Raw genomic sequence first — 17,295 nt, 5'->3', positions numbered from 1 at the left:
CTGAAAACTGTTGAATTAGATAGCTAACATTTTGGCATTTTTGGATGAAAGGTTTAGATGAATAGCTGTATTTCCATTTTCTTTAGTTGATATTTCTTAATTGAATTCAGCAGATATTGGAGTATTAAAATGAGTAAAGAAGAAGTTAGACTTTCGTTAGAGTATTGTAAATGTGGCTTAAGAATAACTTGCTGTGGAGTACTAAACTAATGCCATTTTGTGTGAATTTATGCATCTGATGAGATGTAAATTGTGGAACATTGTAACTTCAATTTAATTTGGGATTAATTAATTTAGCTTTGGTTCAGTCACCTCTTCGATGTGACAGTGTCACATACCTACTAGTACCCATGAAGGTTTGCTATTAATACTATGTTTCACATAGAAGCAGTGGCAAGCTTTGACGTTAAAAATAACATGCTAAAAAACATGGGGAGTTAAAATGAGACCAGAATGCAAGAGCCTGAGCCAACAAGTACACATTTTGAAGGGGGTTGGAGAAATCTTACTAGAAAACTAAAATAGCAGCAGTGTTTTTAATTTCAGAGGGACTATAACCACCGTTTAAAGTGAGGACAGTCATATTTACTTTTAAGACAATGAAAGCTGAAGCCTTAGCTGTGAATGGGTGATAAGAAATTACCGTCTTGTTAGCATGCTTCTGGCTGTCCTGTGAGATCTGTTAACAATCCCTGGAATTCTAGGAATTTCTTTTCTCTTCATTTGTTATGCTTGAAGGTTTCTAAACATTTAAAAAACTACTCACTTAATAGTATGAGAAAAAAGGACTTACCTCATGTCATATTTTCATTGCATCTTATAGGCATCCATGTTATCCACTCATATCTATATATAAAATAAACGGGTTTTGTCACCGGGATTATGAGTGCTAAAGATCTGATTAGAACTGAGTATTCAAATGTATGCATAGTTGTAGCCTATTAATCTAAGCCCTGCTGGAATGCTGGGGTGGTACATCTGTGTGCTGTTTTGGGGTGATGCGGGCTCAGACCAGTTCACGAGCTGTACTACTGGATGTTTCTGTGAGCTCTCTTTTGAAACAGCTTTGAGGTTTTTTTCAGGTTTTCACTAATTGCTGCAGAGACTGCCCTCTGTTGTGCTCGACACCACAGTTTAGGACTTGTCAGCACGGCTGTGTTGAAGCTTTATGGAGGATACAAAATATAAACAGAACCTAGAACATAAATACTATGTTACAGAATTGCTTGACTGACCTCCACAGGTATTTAAACTTTTTTTGTCTAGCTATGACTTGTAGCAATAAGCTTCTTGAAACTTACTCTAGTTTGTTTCTGTTTTCATTCCCTCTCACCCCAGCTGTAATTTTATTCTCCTCCCTGTCAATTTTTCATTTGATCTAAAAAGCAGAAATTAATGATACGTAAGTAGTAGTGTTTATTTAAAACAAAGGGAATTGTGGTATATGTTTATTCTTGGTGTTTTCAACAGTTGTTTCAAATCTCAGTCAACTTAGGAAGCACTTTGTTTGTGTAACTGAAAAGAAAAAGTGTTGATAAATGCAGTAGAAAGATGTGTTACTACTAGAGAAAGCTTCGTGTGGAGTGGTTCTGTGCTATTATGTGTGTGGCTTGACCTGTGCTATCAATTTTAGCGGATTAAAGGAGCTCACTGTTGCTATGCTAACCAAGAAAGGTTGCTGCTGATAGAACAGGCAGCATTTGTCTTTCACAGTGAGATGGGAAGGAATTTAAGTAAGCCTTAATTGTTCCTCTCTCTTCATAAAACTGCTGCAGAGGTACCTTGCATGTATTTTACTGCAAAGATGCAGTTACTGGAAGGAGGTCTGAGTGAGGTGGCTGCTGAATGACATGATGTACGTGTCCTGTTGGTGCCTGTTTTTCATGGAAAACACTTTGTTCGTATCTGTTTTGTAGGGAGTTGCCTCTTGAGTCTTTTGAAGTTGATACTGTAGGCCCATTCTCAAGCTCTGACTTTTTTGATTGGTGACATTGCATTAACAGATAAGCAAGCCTAATAAAATCTGATGTCCTAAATAGACCACAGTTCTTAGATGTAATACCAATGTGATATAAAAATGTGCTTATAATGTCCCAGGTTTGCAGGCTGTGCAATTTTTTTATACCATTTATAAAACTGGAATCTAACCTTAGCATCTGAATTTTCAGTTTCATTTCAATTTCTCTGTGCTTTAATGCTGCAAATTAACATTGCTTTTGTTTTTGTTCTTTTCTAAATCACCAATGTGACTTAGAAACTGCGAACAGTGAAAATAATGATCAGTTTGAGGGTTTAGCCCTTTTTGCTGTTGATTCACATATCTTGCACGTTTAAGTGAATGTGGAATGCTAAAACCTCTCCACATGTCTGAGAGCCCTTTGAAATTCACATATTGTACGGAGTTACTGTGCTTGACAGGTGTTATAATGAACTCTGTTTTGAAATTATTGTAACAAGTGTCAGCTGGATATTAAAGGAAGAGTTCGCTTCCAATACTAGAGTCTATGCTAGAATATCTAGTTATAGGAAAGAATACTTTAAATAATAATATTAGACTGAAAAAACAAACCATGCCAGAAAGTAATTTTCTTGAACATGTTGCAAAGCTAGTGTAAAGGTTCTTTTTTCATTACAGATTTTTCTTTTGTAAACTAAAGACAAGAGGTATCAAATTGCCATAAATTTTGTAACTTTTACTTATTTTTGCAAAACATCAGTCTGTTCCAGGCTATATCAGTTATTTCAGGTACTATTAAGAGTCATAGGAAATATCTGTGAAGTATTTTCTGTCATAAATGCTAATCTTTAATTATCATCGCATAGTGGTAGTCATTTTTACGCTGTGCAACGTTGTTTGTGTTGTGTTTTCCTTTATGTGATTGCTTTCCAAGTTTCCTAATCTTGCAGATTCACTGAAATCCCATTGAAGAAAAAATGATGCATAGGAGATGATGCAAGGAAAGCTGGGAATTATTTTTTATTTTCCTACAGCAAGCTTCCATTTGTAGAATTATTGAAGTGTTTTACTTTGGTAAATTTTGGTTTTCATGGCTTAGATTTTGCTTGCCTAGCATCTGAAGTACTGAGTAAAAATACCAGAAGACACACTATTATGTTAGCCATTAATAATACATGGCAGAGATCTATAGCATAGTTTTACGCTCATATTTTATTAGTAGTTCAAATATCAGGAAACATCTTGTATGTGATTTTAATCTAATTTCTAATCCACTTCAGCAACCTAGAATTCATCTTCCAGTTGTTTTTAATTAATATTTTAATATACCATGTCTGTTGTGGTATATGGCTTTAAGCTGATGATAAATCCTTGCACTCTGCTAATGTTTAATATCTATTTCTTGTGCTTATATTAAAATTACAAATGTAGGTTGGGCTTTTATGCTCTAATCTGTGCCAAAACTAATGAAATTTCACTGGAGGTAAGCACTGGACTTCCTTGCAGTCATTCAGAATTTGCAGCTTTAATGAATTTTAAAAAGGGAACTATCAGGTCTAATCATACTTCTAGCAATGAAAGAATTTTAAACACTGCTGAAATGTAACACACAACCTCAGCCTCCAGAAAATGTCATTTTTGCTCTTTGGAAGTCACTGAAGCAAAACAAATTTAATTTTACTGTACAGAATTTAGTTGTTAAAGCAATTAGGATTGCTATGCACACCAGCCACAGTCCCCAGGAAGCAAATGAAAACTTAAATCAGCTTACAGCACTTCTGTTTCAGTCCCTGTTAGTATATATTTTATTCTAGCATTTGCCTTGCACACCAAAATCATTGCATTTATGTATGTTTATTCTTTTACAGAGCTTTTGGGGTCTGTGCTTTATTTAATGTATTCAGGATGTTTAAAAAGATGTTAGAAGCCTGACATTGTTAGCTGTGAAGAATGAAGAATGGTGGCTTGTAAAAAATATAGTATTTTTGAGAATAGCTAGTATAGTTACCAGAACAGTACTTGTGCTTTTTCTTTAATTTTGCTGTTATGAACTTGCATCAGAGATATGGTTTGTTTGCTGTTCATAATTACATCCCAGTCAGAATTGTATATGATGCCCAGTGGTGACCAGAATGAATGAAGTGCTGTTTTTCAATAGCTATACTAACATTATCGGTTTTTAGAAATCTTCCTTTGGAACCCAAAAATGAAAGTAATCTGTGAAGAAGATATTTTCACATAAACTCTCCAGGACTGTGTTGGTAAGGCTTGTGATACAAAGTTGGACTGAGAGAGTTATAAATCTGATTTTGGAAAGCTCTACGTGTGATGTGGAAACACTACGATTCCCCACTTAGATATCAGCAGTTCAAAGCAAGATGTTCAAAGCCATGATTTAACCCCATTAAACTTTGAGCAATCAAGCTATATAACAGACTCTTGTACATATCTAGAAAGTACAAGAACTGCTATTACCACGTTCTGAAGTGGAAAGGAATTGTCAATTACAAATGTTATTATGTAGATTGTACATATGAACTAGTAAAAATTATTGTTATTGAGTAAGTCTGCAAAATTTTCTCCATAGAACTAAATATTAATTTGGCAAAATAAGCTTCTCTTGGACTGAAATTCTGTTTCATTGGATGCACAGTGTGCAGAGAACAGACTTTGTGTAACAACCTTCTATTATTGTTGCTGTCACAGAATTTTTAAAATTGCAAAAGAAACCTTCAGAAAGAAAAACGAAGAGAACATTTTCTGAAATTATCCATTTACGACTTTTGATGCCATGTATATTGGTTAAAATGAAATTTTCTGTTCCTAGTACCTCCCTTAAGCTGAATCTAATTTTTAATCTCAGCTATGCTACACCTTCATTTGAGAACCAAATTAAAGGTTTTATCAGTGTAATATTATAATTTTTTCATCCTTAGGCCCATTGTGTAGAGGGACTTGAGAGCTGATCTGGGTTTTTTCTTTCCTTATGTGTTTATTTCATTTATTGCAGTTGGGCAATAGCATTTTTCCAAAACAGTTGGAGGTGAGGATTTGTGATGTCTGATGCAGACCTGAGACAACAGGAAGGAGGAGAGGGGCTTAGGCTTGGCAGGGGTCACCCGTTATCAGAAGTTCTTTGATTAAAGGAAGTTGTTCAGCATTCCAGACTTGCAGCATGCTTTTATGGATAACCAGCTAGCTATATTTGGGGTCAGGTTTTTGTGTATTTGGTTTACAGCATAAATTCCATAAGGTAAAATTTTAGTTAGCCTGAAAACATGATATTTTATATAATATGAGCGTGATTCATTTGCTGTACTGTTTATTGCTGGTTTTAGAAGTATCTAGCTTTCTAGGACACCAGAAATACTTTTTATTTAAAATTCCAAAATTCTTAAATTGTCAGTGTTTTCTGACTGTTGCTGTTAAAGTGTGACTGCAAGAGAGCTCTGATTTTCTGTAGCTTTTGTTTCTTTTTTACTTGATTGACTCAGATCTTGCATACTGAAAGTAGGCAGCTGTTATCACAGCTGACTTAAATGTCTTGGTACCCTGTTCATAGAATTTATATGTCCTTTGTGTCTTGCACACAGTTTATACTGAAAATGTGAGCAGTGTTACTAAGGTTGCCTGTTACTCCAGCCTGTATTTTTGTTTCTCTTGTCTTCAGTTCACGTTACTAAACAAAAGAGATTTTAAATCTTATCACTATATATAGATATGGGTTTTTGGTGGGCCATTTTTGTAGCTGGCACTTGAAATTTGGTGGAGGATATGTAGCTAATCCCACTGTAAATATTCTTGACCAGTTTTTAAGCATTGGCCATCAACTCAATTTTCTGATAATTCTTTCTGATTAAGATTCACTAGAGAGTGTGACATCATTTAGCTTACACAAGATTGAATATAAAATTGTGTTTTACTTCTTACAGGTCCTCACACCCTGTTTTTGACTATTTAGTGCTGATTAAATGGATGTTATTCATCCCCTCAGCACCTTATTCATTGTTTCAGCACCTATTGGTTGTACCCTATAGACTCAGGAATGTGAGTTTTCTTTCAGCTTGTCGGAGTTGAAAAGAGATGAATGTAGCTTTGAAAAGTTTCAGTGTTCAGACAAGCTATGGCCAATACGATTTGACTTTAAAAGAATTTGAATTATCTTCAGTCCACAGTTAAAGTAGTGGTCTTTGCAATTTTATTGTTCCTAATGAGGCTTCCTTTGGGGGATTGGAATTTCTGTACAGAGAATTTGCCTTTTCAGAAGGGGAAATGCAGCTTCCTGGGGATCATTTTGCTAAATTTTTACCCATCTTTCTCTGAATTTCACAGAACTTTTCCTTAAAATGTTGTTTTATATAACCCTGCCTAAATGCTAATTTTATGTGGCTTTATTCTTTGAAAAGCTGTTCTAAGTTGGGCAGTAACTGAAGGATTTACAGATGCAGAGTAATTGTGGGGTACTTGCAGTGCTAGCCCCAGTACCATGCAGGTTTTGATTGGCTTTTTTTGCCTAGTTTTTTTTCTGAATGTGTGAATGCTGAGTATTGGATGTTCAGCATATCAGTGGAGTGCAATTAAGTGCCTTGTAAGGACAAAAAAAGGAATTTTTACTACCACAAAAATGCTTTAATTTAATTTTCTTATTGGGAATATTTTAGTAGTAACTATTTTAGTAGCAGGGCCTAGAGAGGAAACAAGTAAAGGAAATAATTTTGTTGTTGCTGTAGGCTGTGTGCTACTCCTCATGAAAATGAAAAGCTCTATGTATTTAGAATTGCAAGCTGGCAAAAACTTGTGTAGGAGTCTCTATGGCTGCTCCTCCCAAACAGAACTATAGATATTTAATTTTCAACTTAATTACAGCATAAATATCTTTCTCTTCCTCCTCCAAGTACAAACATTTGGTATAAGAATGTAGGTGATTCTGGGCTTTGGTTTTTTTGGGGTTTTTTTCTGTCTTGGTGCTTCCAGTGTGTAATAAAACTTAGAGATATTTCATACTATTTCCTTTCAGTAAATTTTTAAAAAAGTGGTAAAATGTAACTTGAAAACTTAAGTATATTGATGGTATGGTATGCAACTGTTAATTTTATGACCTTTTAATTGGACAGATTCTGGATAATGATCACTGACAGTAAGGCAGTGTGGTATAAAACACACTGTTACATGTGCATTAATTGTAATTATATGTAAGAGATGAGTGGCTATATTTATCAGGACACCTAAGCTCTTTAGCCTGAATTATCAGGAATAAGAAACCAGATTCAGGTGCATGTAGTACAGTGGAATATCATAGTTGATTGTGGAGATTAATTACTATTCTCTGTCAAATCTGTATGGCTGTACTCCCACACAAGGATTTTAACTCTTGTATTTAATCCTTTCTGCTTTAATGCATACCTGTGGGAAGTATTAAGAGTAGCTGCTAGCAGAATTGTCCAAACCCTTATCCTAGGACTTTATCTGTACTTGTAATTGTGTAAGTGCAGCTCCTGTCTGTTTTAGATAGTATCTTTTGGATGAACTCTATGTCAGACCTGTTTTCTCTGAATCCAGGAAGCAATGTTTACATAAAATACCTCATTACAAACAATAAATGCAAATATCTTTACTGGTGTTCAGCATACTCCACTACTTAAGAGTGTGTTGTTTATAACAAGTTTTTCAAATTTAGCGTCTGTAGTATTGTAAGCATGGTTTGTATTGGAATTTTTAAGAATGAAAGTACAAATTAAAACTTGAGAAAACTCTGAAAACTGCTTATTTGCAATTATGTTAAGTACAGAATCACCACGGTTTTCACTTGGGAATAAAAGAGATTTTAACATTAGTTTGAACAGTGCTCCTTTTCTGACATTGTCGCCTGAAGTCTACCAAAATATGTGAAACAGATTTGTGAGGATTCTGTAGTTCTTAGTAGGGGAAGAACCACTATGTAAATTTGGATGGAAAGTTCCATTGTTCTGATGCCTGGAGACCTTAGGTGTTTTCTTATTTGTCCAATTACTCATTAATTTCTTTTTTTTTTTCCATATCTGTCATTAGATTTTCCTCCTGGATGCCTCTTCGAGTGTCTTGTGATGGAAGGGAAACATTTTTGAATCTATAATGGATTTTACACAGTATCATAACACACACTGGCCTAATAGCAGCATTTTGGTTTGAAGAGCATAAGCATAATTACAGATAATCATGACAACTTCTCATATGAATGGACATATCACAGAAGACTCTGACAATGAAGCAAAAAATGTGGATCTTGTGTCTCCTGAGGAACCTCAGAAGCACAGAGAAATGGCTGTTGATTGCCCTGAGGACTTGGGCTCCAGGATGATGCCCATGCGGCGCAGTGCTCAGCTGGAGCGTATCCGCCAGCAGCAGGAGGACATGAGGCGCAGACGAGAGGAAGAGGGAAGGAAACAAGAACTGGACCTTACTGCTTCCATGAGGCTAAAGAAACTAGCACAAATTCCTCCTAAAACTGGAATAGATAATCCAATATTTGACACAGAAGAAGGGATTGTTTTGGAGAGTCCTCATTACACTGTGAAAACACTAGGTAGGTGAAATGCAGTGAGTGGGCTAATGGAGTAAAGATTTGTTTGATATTAAAACTCTTTTAGGCCACTGAAAACCTAATTTAGCTGATCTTTCATAAACAGATTTAAAGTCTTATCCTTCAGATTTGTGGTGGTTTGGGGTATTTTTATTTAGCCAAATATCATCCTATGTGCCTCAGCAAGTGGCTTTTCAAAACTGATTCATTTGGAGTTAAATACCTTGTGGATAATAAGTAATTCAGTCAATGTCTCTATCTTCTTAAGGCTGGGAAAAACTGTGTAAGTAATATCCATTTTTATGATGTTTGATGAACTGTAGGCCAGAGTAAGGAATGAATAAACAGAGATTGTCATTTAAAATAAAGAGTTGTTGATACTTTAAGGAGAAATATGCTAGTGCTTTTTTTCCTGTTTTGTCTTGCATTATCAATTGCCACCGGATTAAAATGTTGCACCAATACATCTCTTAAAGTAATGGTGTTGATAATGAAAATTGCTTAGACATTGAAGAAAATGTAATGTTAATAATTTTTAAAGAAATGGATGCTAAAATTTTTCGTCTCATAGTTGTAATTGTTTTAATTATGGTTGTTTAGAGAAGGTTTCTAACCTTTCTTCCTCAAACATAAGTATTTTAAATAAAATGTGTGACATCGGAATGAAACAGATGCACTGGCAATCTGTGAGAGTCCTGTTCAGATTTCAAAATCCATACCTGTTCAGAGATCCAGATTGCTTTAAAAAGGCAGCCTTTTTTTCTGGGCTGCACCAAAATTTCTTGATTTTTTTTTCTTTCGTATTGGCTGGTAGTTGAGAATACAGAGTGAAAAAGCTATGAAATTGCTAATTTCTTCTTTTTTACTTCATCTCTAATATTTGTGTGCCTGAGCAGCGATTCTGCTAAAGACATGTCTCTGCTCCATAACCTCTGGTAATCCTTATTGTACAAATCCCTCTTTAGGAAAATTTAGATTGAAAGGGTCATCAGGGAGTCATCCTGTTCAACCTCCTGTGGAGAACAGGGTCAGTTACAAACAAGGAGGGTGTACCTTTTTTAGTGCAGGGCTTGTCAGCTGAGATCTCTTTGCAAGAAGCAGACTCTGTAGTTAACTTTATGAAGTGCTAGGTATTTGATTGTAAAATTCTCTCCTTAGAGGGAACACAAAGCAGAAGATACAAAAATAGATGTCAAACAGTAAAAGTGTCTTCAGTTGGGAGCCACAGTGGCCAAAAGCGGTGAGGACTGCTGAAGGAATTGGAAATTGAAACTAGAGAAGGGAGGAAAATGTGACTTGGAATTAGAAAGCTGGGGCCAGGTTTCATACTGGAGGTGCTGAGATCGTGGAGGGAGGATTGGTGCAAAGCAATGGGCAAAGCAGCTACCCATAGAAGCTGGTAGGGTTGAGAAGTGAGTAATACATCAGTCTGATACACCTGAGAACCAGCTAGGAGCTGGTGTAGACTGAAGCTGTTTGAACAGGAGAAATAAGAGTAAAGAAATTACTGTGATGATGAAGGGTGGGTTTTACAATCTCTCAGTGGGGAATTCAGAAGGGTACCAGCTGTGGGAGAAGCTGAGAGATTGTCGAAGTATTTGTGAAAAGCTAGAAGGAGGAAATTAGTTTTGGCTCAGCAAGAATAGAAGATGGGAAATTGGTTTTGAATGGAAGGTAGGATTCTTTGAATACTAGGTGTAAGAAGAGAAATGCCAGACGTCAGGGACAAGAAGATTATAGAGGTGTGTGTCTGGGGAAAGAGATAAATTAGGAAATAATATATAGTATGAGGTGCATCTTGAAGAAAACTTACTAGTTGACTTGGTCCACTTCTGTAATCAAAATTTGGGTCTTGTCATCTGGATCAGTAAACTTAAGATTTAAGAAGAGAAGATTTATAGTTCAGCATTCCATGAGCTAGCAGTGCCCTTGTGGCCAAGAAGGCTGATGAGATCCTGCCTTAGGAAGAGCACTGGCAGTGGGTCAAGGGAGGGGATCCTGCCCCTCTGCTCAGCCCTGGTAAGGCCTGACCTGGAGTGCTGTGTCCAGTTCTGGGCTCCTCAGGACAGGAGAGACAGGAAGGTCCTGGAGTGGATCTAGTGAAGGGCAACAAGAGAGCATCTCTTCTGGGGAAAGGCTGAGGGAGCTGGGCGTATTCAGCCTCAAGAAGAGATGACTGAGAGGGGACCTCATCAGTGTCTGTGAGCATCTGAAGGATGGGTGTCAGAGGATGGAGTCAGGCTCTTCTTGGTGGTGGCAAGCAAGAGGACAAGAGGCAATGGGCAAAAACTGATGCACAGAAGTTCCACCTGAACATGAGGAAGGACTTCTTTACTGTGCAGGTGATCGAGCACTAAAATAGATTGTTGAGAGAGGCTCTGGAGATTCTCAAGAACTGTTTGGATGCAATCCTGTGCAGTGTGCTTTAGGATTACCCTGTTTAAGCAGAGAGACTGGACCAGATGACCCACTGTGGTCCCTTCCAACTTTACCCTCTGTGTGGTTCTGTGATTAAGAGTAGTGCTTTTGATTATACACAGCTATGATGTTGAATTGTTGCAAACATAGGAAAAAATTGTTCTAAATAAAATATGGTGGTTTTTTAACCTATATAGTCCCTAAAGAATCTGTATTCAGATTCTAGTATAGAATAGTATAACTAGTGTTGTGAAAAACAGAGTTAAAACTTAAATTCAGTGAAGTGCTTCTCCAGTAACTTGAACTGTTACAAAATTTTCTTCTACTCTTAAGCCTGTCCTTTTTCCAGTTTCTGGGTTAATCTTTCTAACGTTTGTAACACAGCATCTGGCTCTTCCTTCTTTCCTCTTTTACTGTCCAGGTTAAAGTGCTTAGTCACATTCACAAATCTCTGAGATTAGTTAGGAAAACCCCAAATAAACCTGGACAGGTGCTAGTGAATGACAGAGATGTTCAACTATCCTTCTTTGGTATTTTTTAAAATACTGATTTTAATTTTGCTTGTGTGTGTGTGTTAATCCATAGAGCTTCTCCTGAAGATACATCTTTTAAGTAAGAATATTGACCTATGTGTCTGTATTTTTAGTTTGGAAAATGTTTTTTAAGTGCCAGTGTCTAATTTGGCAGATCCTTGCCAAGTCTTTAATGTTTTTATCATCGTAAAAGAAAGCAGACTAGATTAAAGAAGTTGGAATTTAATAAAACAGGAGACTTAACCAGAAGAATGTTAAAGGGCATGTTGGTTATCAAAACAGTATATGATTTAGACAGCTGTTTAAATGGAAATTATAGTCTCTGCACCTAGCACATGTGCATATAAGTATTTACTGGCTTTTTCACAGCAATATGCTTCCATAAAATGCAGACTTCTTTGGTTTTCTGCGGTTCATTCAGCTAATTTAGTTCAATGAGTAACTGACATTTCATGGAAGTAAGCCTTTCATAAGTAAGACCTTTCTGGTTACAGTGATGATTATTTTTTAAAGCTGCCTAATTTTTGCTTTTATACCTTGGCCAAAACTTATTTATAAATATGTTATAAATAAACTTTCTGAAATGTTGCTTTATCCAAAACTACTTTTCCTAGCTATGTGATTTAAGTTATATTTGAAGCATTAAAGTACTAGTACCAGCACATAGATTACTCTATAGAAAAGTTTGAGAACAAAGACATTGGTGCTGAGATATAATAAAGTCTGTCTTCTTAAGTTTGCTCTTCTTAACTTTTTGTTTAAGGTGATTAAAAACATCTATTTTCTTTTCTTAGTTTTCTAATCTAACATGTTAAGCTGTGACTGCACGTCCTCCCCTGCAGTTGCATACTTTTGCCCTGGCAGTCTTTTGATTAATGTGTATATCTCACAGTGCTCAGTCACATTCCAGCCATTTCATAGTCTAATGGAAAAAGGCTGCAGCACTTCATGTAAAAGAAGACTTGACAAAACCCAGTATTTGATTGCTAATTGATCTGCAATTAAAAAATGGACTTGTTCTGCAAAAGAACCCTGACTTTTCTGTGAGTAAATACAGATGTTGGTCTTACTAAACTTATTTTTCTTCAAGACAACCCTTTTTATAGGAAATAGCTGGACTCTTTTGTTACCTGGTGCTTCTTTGTATTGTTACTTTAAAAAGACTGAAACCAACCAAAAAAAAAAAGAAAACCAAACCGTGCATTATAATCTCATCTGTGATATAGACTTCAGAAGCAGGAATCTAGAGAGAATCAGGCATGCATAAAGCCAGATTTGTGTGTGGTTTTTATGTCTGTGGTTTTTTATTAAACAAGTGACTAGGAAATGGAGTGCTACCTTTTGAGGAATACTTAATTTCACTCCTTTGAAGCATTATTTCTGTTTTATAATTGTGTTGAGATGGGTATTTGTTTGCTGTTTCGTGGTGGGGGGAAATCACTTGGTATAAAGCTTTGGTATCCAGCAGATGAAGCCTCAGTGTAGAAGGGAATTATACAGGGAAGAGAGTACTGTGGTAGTTTGTAAGAAAGCACAGAAGGAGCTAGCAAAGGGCTAAAAAGAGAATATGTAAAGACATCTAGGAACAGGATGTCTTTGTTGTAGATACAGAGTAAGATGTCTGTCTTTCTGTATGAATTCGTATCTTACATGCAACATGTATTAGAATTGTGTATGTATTTGAATTTTCAGATATGTAAGAGAGAGTTCAGAAATAATAGAGTAAAATAATTGGGAAGACATAAAAGAAGCAAGGTTCTTCTCTAATATCTCACTGCTTTTTGAATCCAATAACCTAACAAATAGCAGAACTTTGAGTTAGTATGTTTTTTAACCAAGCAGGTGTCAGGAGCTACACAATAATTGTTTTACATACTTTTTTTTCCTTTATGCTTGAAAATAGTGCACTTCTCAGACTTGGGAGATTGAGTTGAAGAGACACTTCAGTACTGTTACATTCTCCATTAGATGAGAGTTTTGCCAGCTGACAATGTCCTGTTTAGCAAATATTCTCACTTGTGGAGTGTTCTTTAGCCTTCTCTCCAAATGGCATTTCTCCCAGTGTGATAAGCAGTATATTGTGTATACAGTTTCCTAGTGAGACATTGGCTACCATAATTAGTGTTGTGAGCTGTGCTGGATATCAGCAGTGGAATATCCTGCACATCCAGTATCCAAGCTTTCTGTGCAGCTTTTGTCCTACTGCCCTTTGTTTCCTTGGTGGTTACAGGAAGAAGTCCTTGACCTTTGGTGGGTAGGATGTTTTTAGCATGTGTGAAATGGTTTTGGAGGGGTTTTATTACTGTTTTTTATTGTCCTGCAGAAGGTAAAGTACAAGAGTAGTAGCCCTGGCTTGTTTGTTTCCTTTTGTAATACAGAAGACTTAACTTGCAAACTCAGACTAGACAGCTTGTATGTAGATGTGGTTTGCCCGAAATTAAAACAATTAAACTTCTTGGAAATGCATATTTTGTTAGGCTTTATGGTTTTTATGTTCCTATTTATCAACCATTTTTTTATGTTGTGCTCAAAAATTTTGAGTCTAGGCTTGTGTTCAGTGTACTGATCATGTTAGTGATCAGTATCTACTGTGATTTTTCATGTTAAAAATGCAATTTAGCTGATGTCCTGATAGTGTTCCTGATTTCATTAGCTCATAATGAATAAACAAAGGTTGCTAAAACTTTAAAATTACTCTCAAAGCTGGTATTTTGGTATCAGTATCAACTAACAGTTTTAAAATTTGGGATTTTCTTTATTGTTCATTTTCTTTAAATACCAGGGTTCAAAAGTTCTAGCTTACTTGAATTTATTAAAATGTTAGATAGCTGATCAGCTTCTTGTGGCTGAACAGATTTTTTTCAGATAATGTGTGAAAACATGTATGTTATTTAAGGCTCAAAACATGCGCTTTTTTTTTTTGCCTGCTTCAGAGTTTCTTACCTGGGCTTGATTATATTCTGTGTTTTAGGTGGTTTCTGAAGTACTTAATTTTGAGAAGTGACCTATTTAGCAGGCTTAAAATAATATAAAAGTCTTTGAAAAGCGATTGTAAAGCATCCAATCAGTTCTTGAAACTCCAGAATGCAGTACATGTATAGTAGTCTGCAAACATATACTTATTGTTATAAAATGTTAAAATATTTTACTGCCCAAGCAGAACTCATATTTGTGTAGGTAAAAGATGCGGATTTTCTTTTGCTGTAGATAATTTCAAAACTCATAGATGTTCACAGATGATATTTTTTCATACTTTTTATTTTAATGTGCCAAGACTGAGCATAATTTTATGTTTATAAATTGAATGCAGTTTACTTATCTTACATTCATTTCAGTGACTATTCAGTGCATCAAGATGAGCTTAACAATAAAGTCTTACTGCTCTTACTGACTTGGGGTCTCTCTCTTTTTTTCTTTTTAGTCTTTTAATTCAGTTACATTCTGCTTCAAAAAAGTTGGAATAACAGATAGCTAATATACTTGCAAATATCACTGCTGGTTTAAAAACCGAACAGTAAAAAATTTTTTGTAAAACTCTTAATATAAATATTACTTAGTTATCATTCTTGTTAACTCATATCTTATTTGTATTTTGTTATTTCTTACCTAGAAGTGGAAGAACTGTTAAATTCTCTTAAGCATATCCAGCACGTTTTGGTAGACCCTCAGAGTCAAGAGGATATCTCACTCATTTTACAGCTTGTTCAAAATAGCGATTTTCAGAATGCATTTAAGATCCACAACGCTGTTACAGTCCACATGAACAAAGCCAGCCCTCCATATCCTCTCAGCTCCAATGCACAAGAACTAGCACAAGAGGTATGTACAGTATGCATCCCTGTGACATACATGAAACCTATAATCATAGCTACTGTTGAAATACATACTTGTCAAGCTTGTCTGACTGACTGAGTGTTGAATATGAAAGAGGTTATAATAGTCACTGATTGGAAATCTGGAAAAACCAGATACAGCAAACAGTGACCAGAAAAATATTTTGGGGGTAGGAACTCCCTCTTTAGCATGGATAGATATGTAATAGAGAAGGTGCTATGTTTAAACATAGGAAAAGGGAGTGGTTGTGATAATCTAATTCCCTTTCCGTTGGTATTCTTTATTTCAAGCACTCAGGAACTGAGTTACAGTTCTCTCTTATTGTGACTCTCCTCTAAGTTGAGCCATGGTTCTTAGATTGGGAGTCATCTCTGAAAATACAAGCATACTGGAAACAAGCCTTCTGCTTTAAAGTGAGCAACAGATCCCTTAATACTTAATTTCAGTGCTTTAATTACTGCTGTGATTAAACTTCTTTTGGTCTGACAGATGACAGCTCTTTTATAAGATCTGATGCATTTTTTTAGAAATTGTAAAGATATTCTAAAGGGTCACTCAGTAACTTTTCTCACAATTTTCAATGGTCTGGTGCAAGTATATATAATAGTGAAGGGTTGTCTACATCTTAAACCCATATAAATTTTGTTAGCTTTGACCTAGGTAGCTTGAATACCAACATCAGTGCAAGCCTAGCAGTGTAGTGTTCAGCAAAGCCAGATCCAGGGGCTGGATAAAGGCTTCAGCATTTAGCACCCCACAAACCAAACTGACTCAGGTACATGGGTTGGAGTATTTCAGTATGGCAGCAGGTGGTGGGTGTTGGTGGGGTTTTTGGGTTGGCTAGTTTGTTTGGTTTAGGATCTGGTTTTCTTTCTTCCTGAAGCATTTTTTTCAACAGCTTTTTCCACTCTCCTTTCTTTTACTAGACTTAAATCTTATAAGCCCAGCAGCATTGTAGCAAGCTTGAAGTTCTTTTGCAGAAGAAATTACTGACTCTGATGAGGAGGAACATAATTTAAATACAATCTAAAGGTGCAGGTGCTGATTAAATTTCAGCTTAGGATTTTCTTGTTTAGGTTTGTCAGTAAGACTGTGCCAAAAGCAGGTAGAAGTACTTTAGAATATCCTGTGAATCTGTGAAAACTTCTAATCAACCCACTGTAATCATATGTTTGCAGTACATGTGAGCTTCCCTCTGGATTGCTTATTCATCAGTCTGTAGCCTACTTCAAACTCCTCGCTGGGCTTGTTCACTGTGTCTGTGAGTCTGAAGGAGCCTTTTCAGTTACCTCTGTTTGTAAGCTGCTCCCCCAAACTTCCACTTTACATAGGCCTAGTTTGGGATTTCATTCAGATGCAAGCTAGAATTTTTGAACCTCCTTTTATAATACAAGGTGTTACAGACGTAACCCTTAAGAAAGCTGGTTCTTTCCCTTCATAAATATGATGACCTTCTATTTGCTACTTAATAGAAGTTTCCAATAAGAAAATATGCCTAGGAAAACTCTAGGTCTATTTCCAAACTCTTGTGTTTCTCCCCATTTCTCACTACCCCTTACATTCCCAACATATTCTTTTCTTTTTTTCAGGTGATATGGTAAATCTTAAAATCAGAAGGTGGTGCAAAGCCAGTTTTGTGTCTCTTACCAGTCATGAATAAGGTTAAGCAAAAGGAAAATATTTCATTTATCCAAAATTTTTAAACCAACAGAATTTGATCATTATCCACAAGACTATTGCATAAAAGACATGTTACTGTGCTCATTTTGACTCTTCATCTCCCATCCCTGTCTTGTCCAGCCTTGAAATTCCTGAAAACTTAATATATTGCAAATGTCTGTTCCCATTTTCAGATGTAATCTAGTTTCTCAGTGACTCAGCTTCTTGTGTATTTAACTGACTTGTATTTTGCAATATATTAAATAACATCCTGAAATGATAGAGCCAGAAATTCAGGACAAATATTTCTGTGTCTGACAGAAGTGTCTCGAGAG

General features: G+C 35.9%; 1 protein-coding gene across 3 annotated transcripts in view; it reads left to right on the top strand.

Annotated features, from left to right (window-relative positions):
• Nucleotides 1–17,295, top strand: part of MPP5 (membrane palmitoylated protein 5) — a 55,536-nt gene that overhangs the window by 18,636 nt on the left and 19,605 nt on the right. The window contains exons 2-4 of one of the 3 annotated variants that reach the window (XM_030948657.1): nt 1,083–1,243; nt 8,006–8,519; nt 15,078–15,286. In XM_030948657.1, the coding sequence (XP_030804517.1) occupies nt 8,153–8,519; nt 15,078–15,286 (576 nt within the window). In that variant the 5' untranslated portion in view covers nt 1,083–1,243; nt 8,006–8,152. Of the gene's footprint in view, nt 1–1,082; nt 1,244–8,003; nt 8,520–15,077; nt 15,287–17,295 lie in introns of those variants that run through there. The other 2 variants (XM_030948656.1, XM_030948658.1) reach the window with 2 other exon arrangements.

Source organism: Camarhynchus parvulus, chromosome 5, assembly GCF_901933205.1.
Source record: "Camarhynchus parvulus chromosome 5, STF_HiC, whole genome shotgun sequence".
Taxonomy (NCBI): Eukaryota; Metazoa; Chordata; class Aves; order Passeriformes; family Thraupidae; genus Camarhynchus; species Camarhynchus parvulus.
The sequence above is the reverse complement of the archived record's forward strand: the minus strand, read 5'-3'. Positions and strand labels throughout refer to the sequence as shown.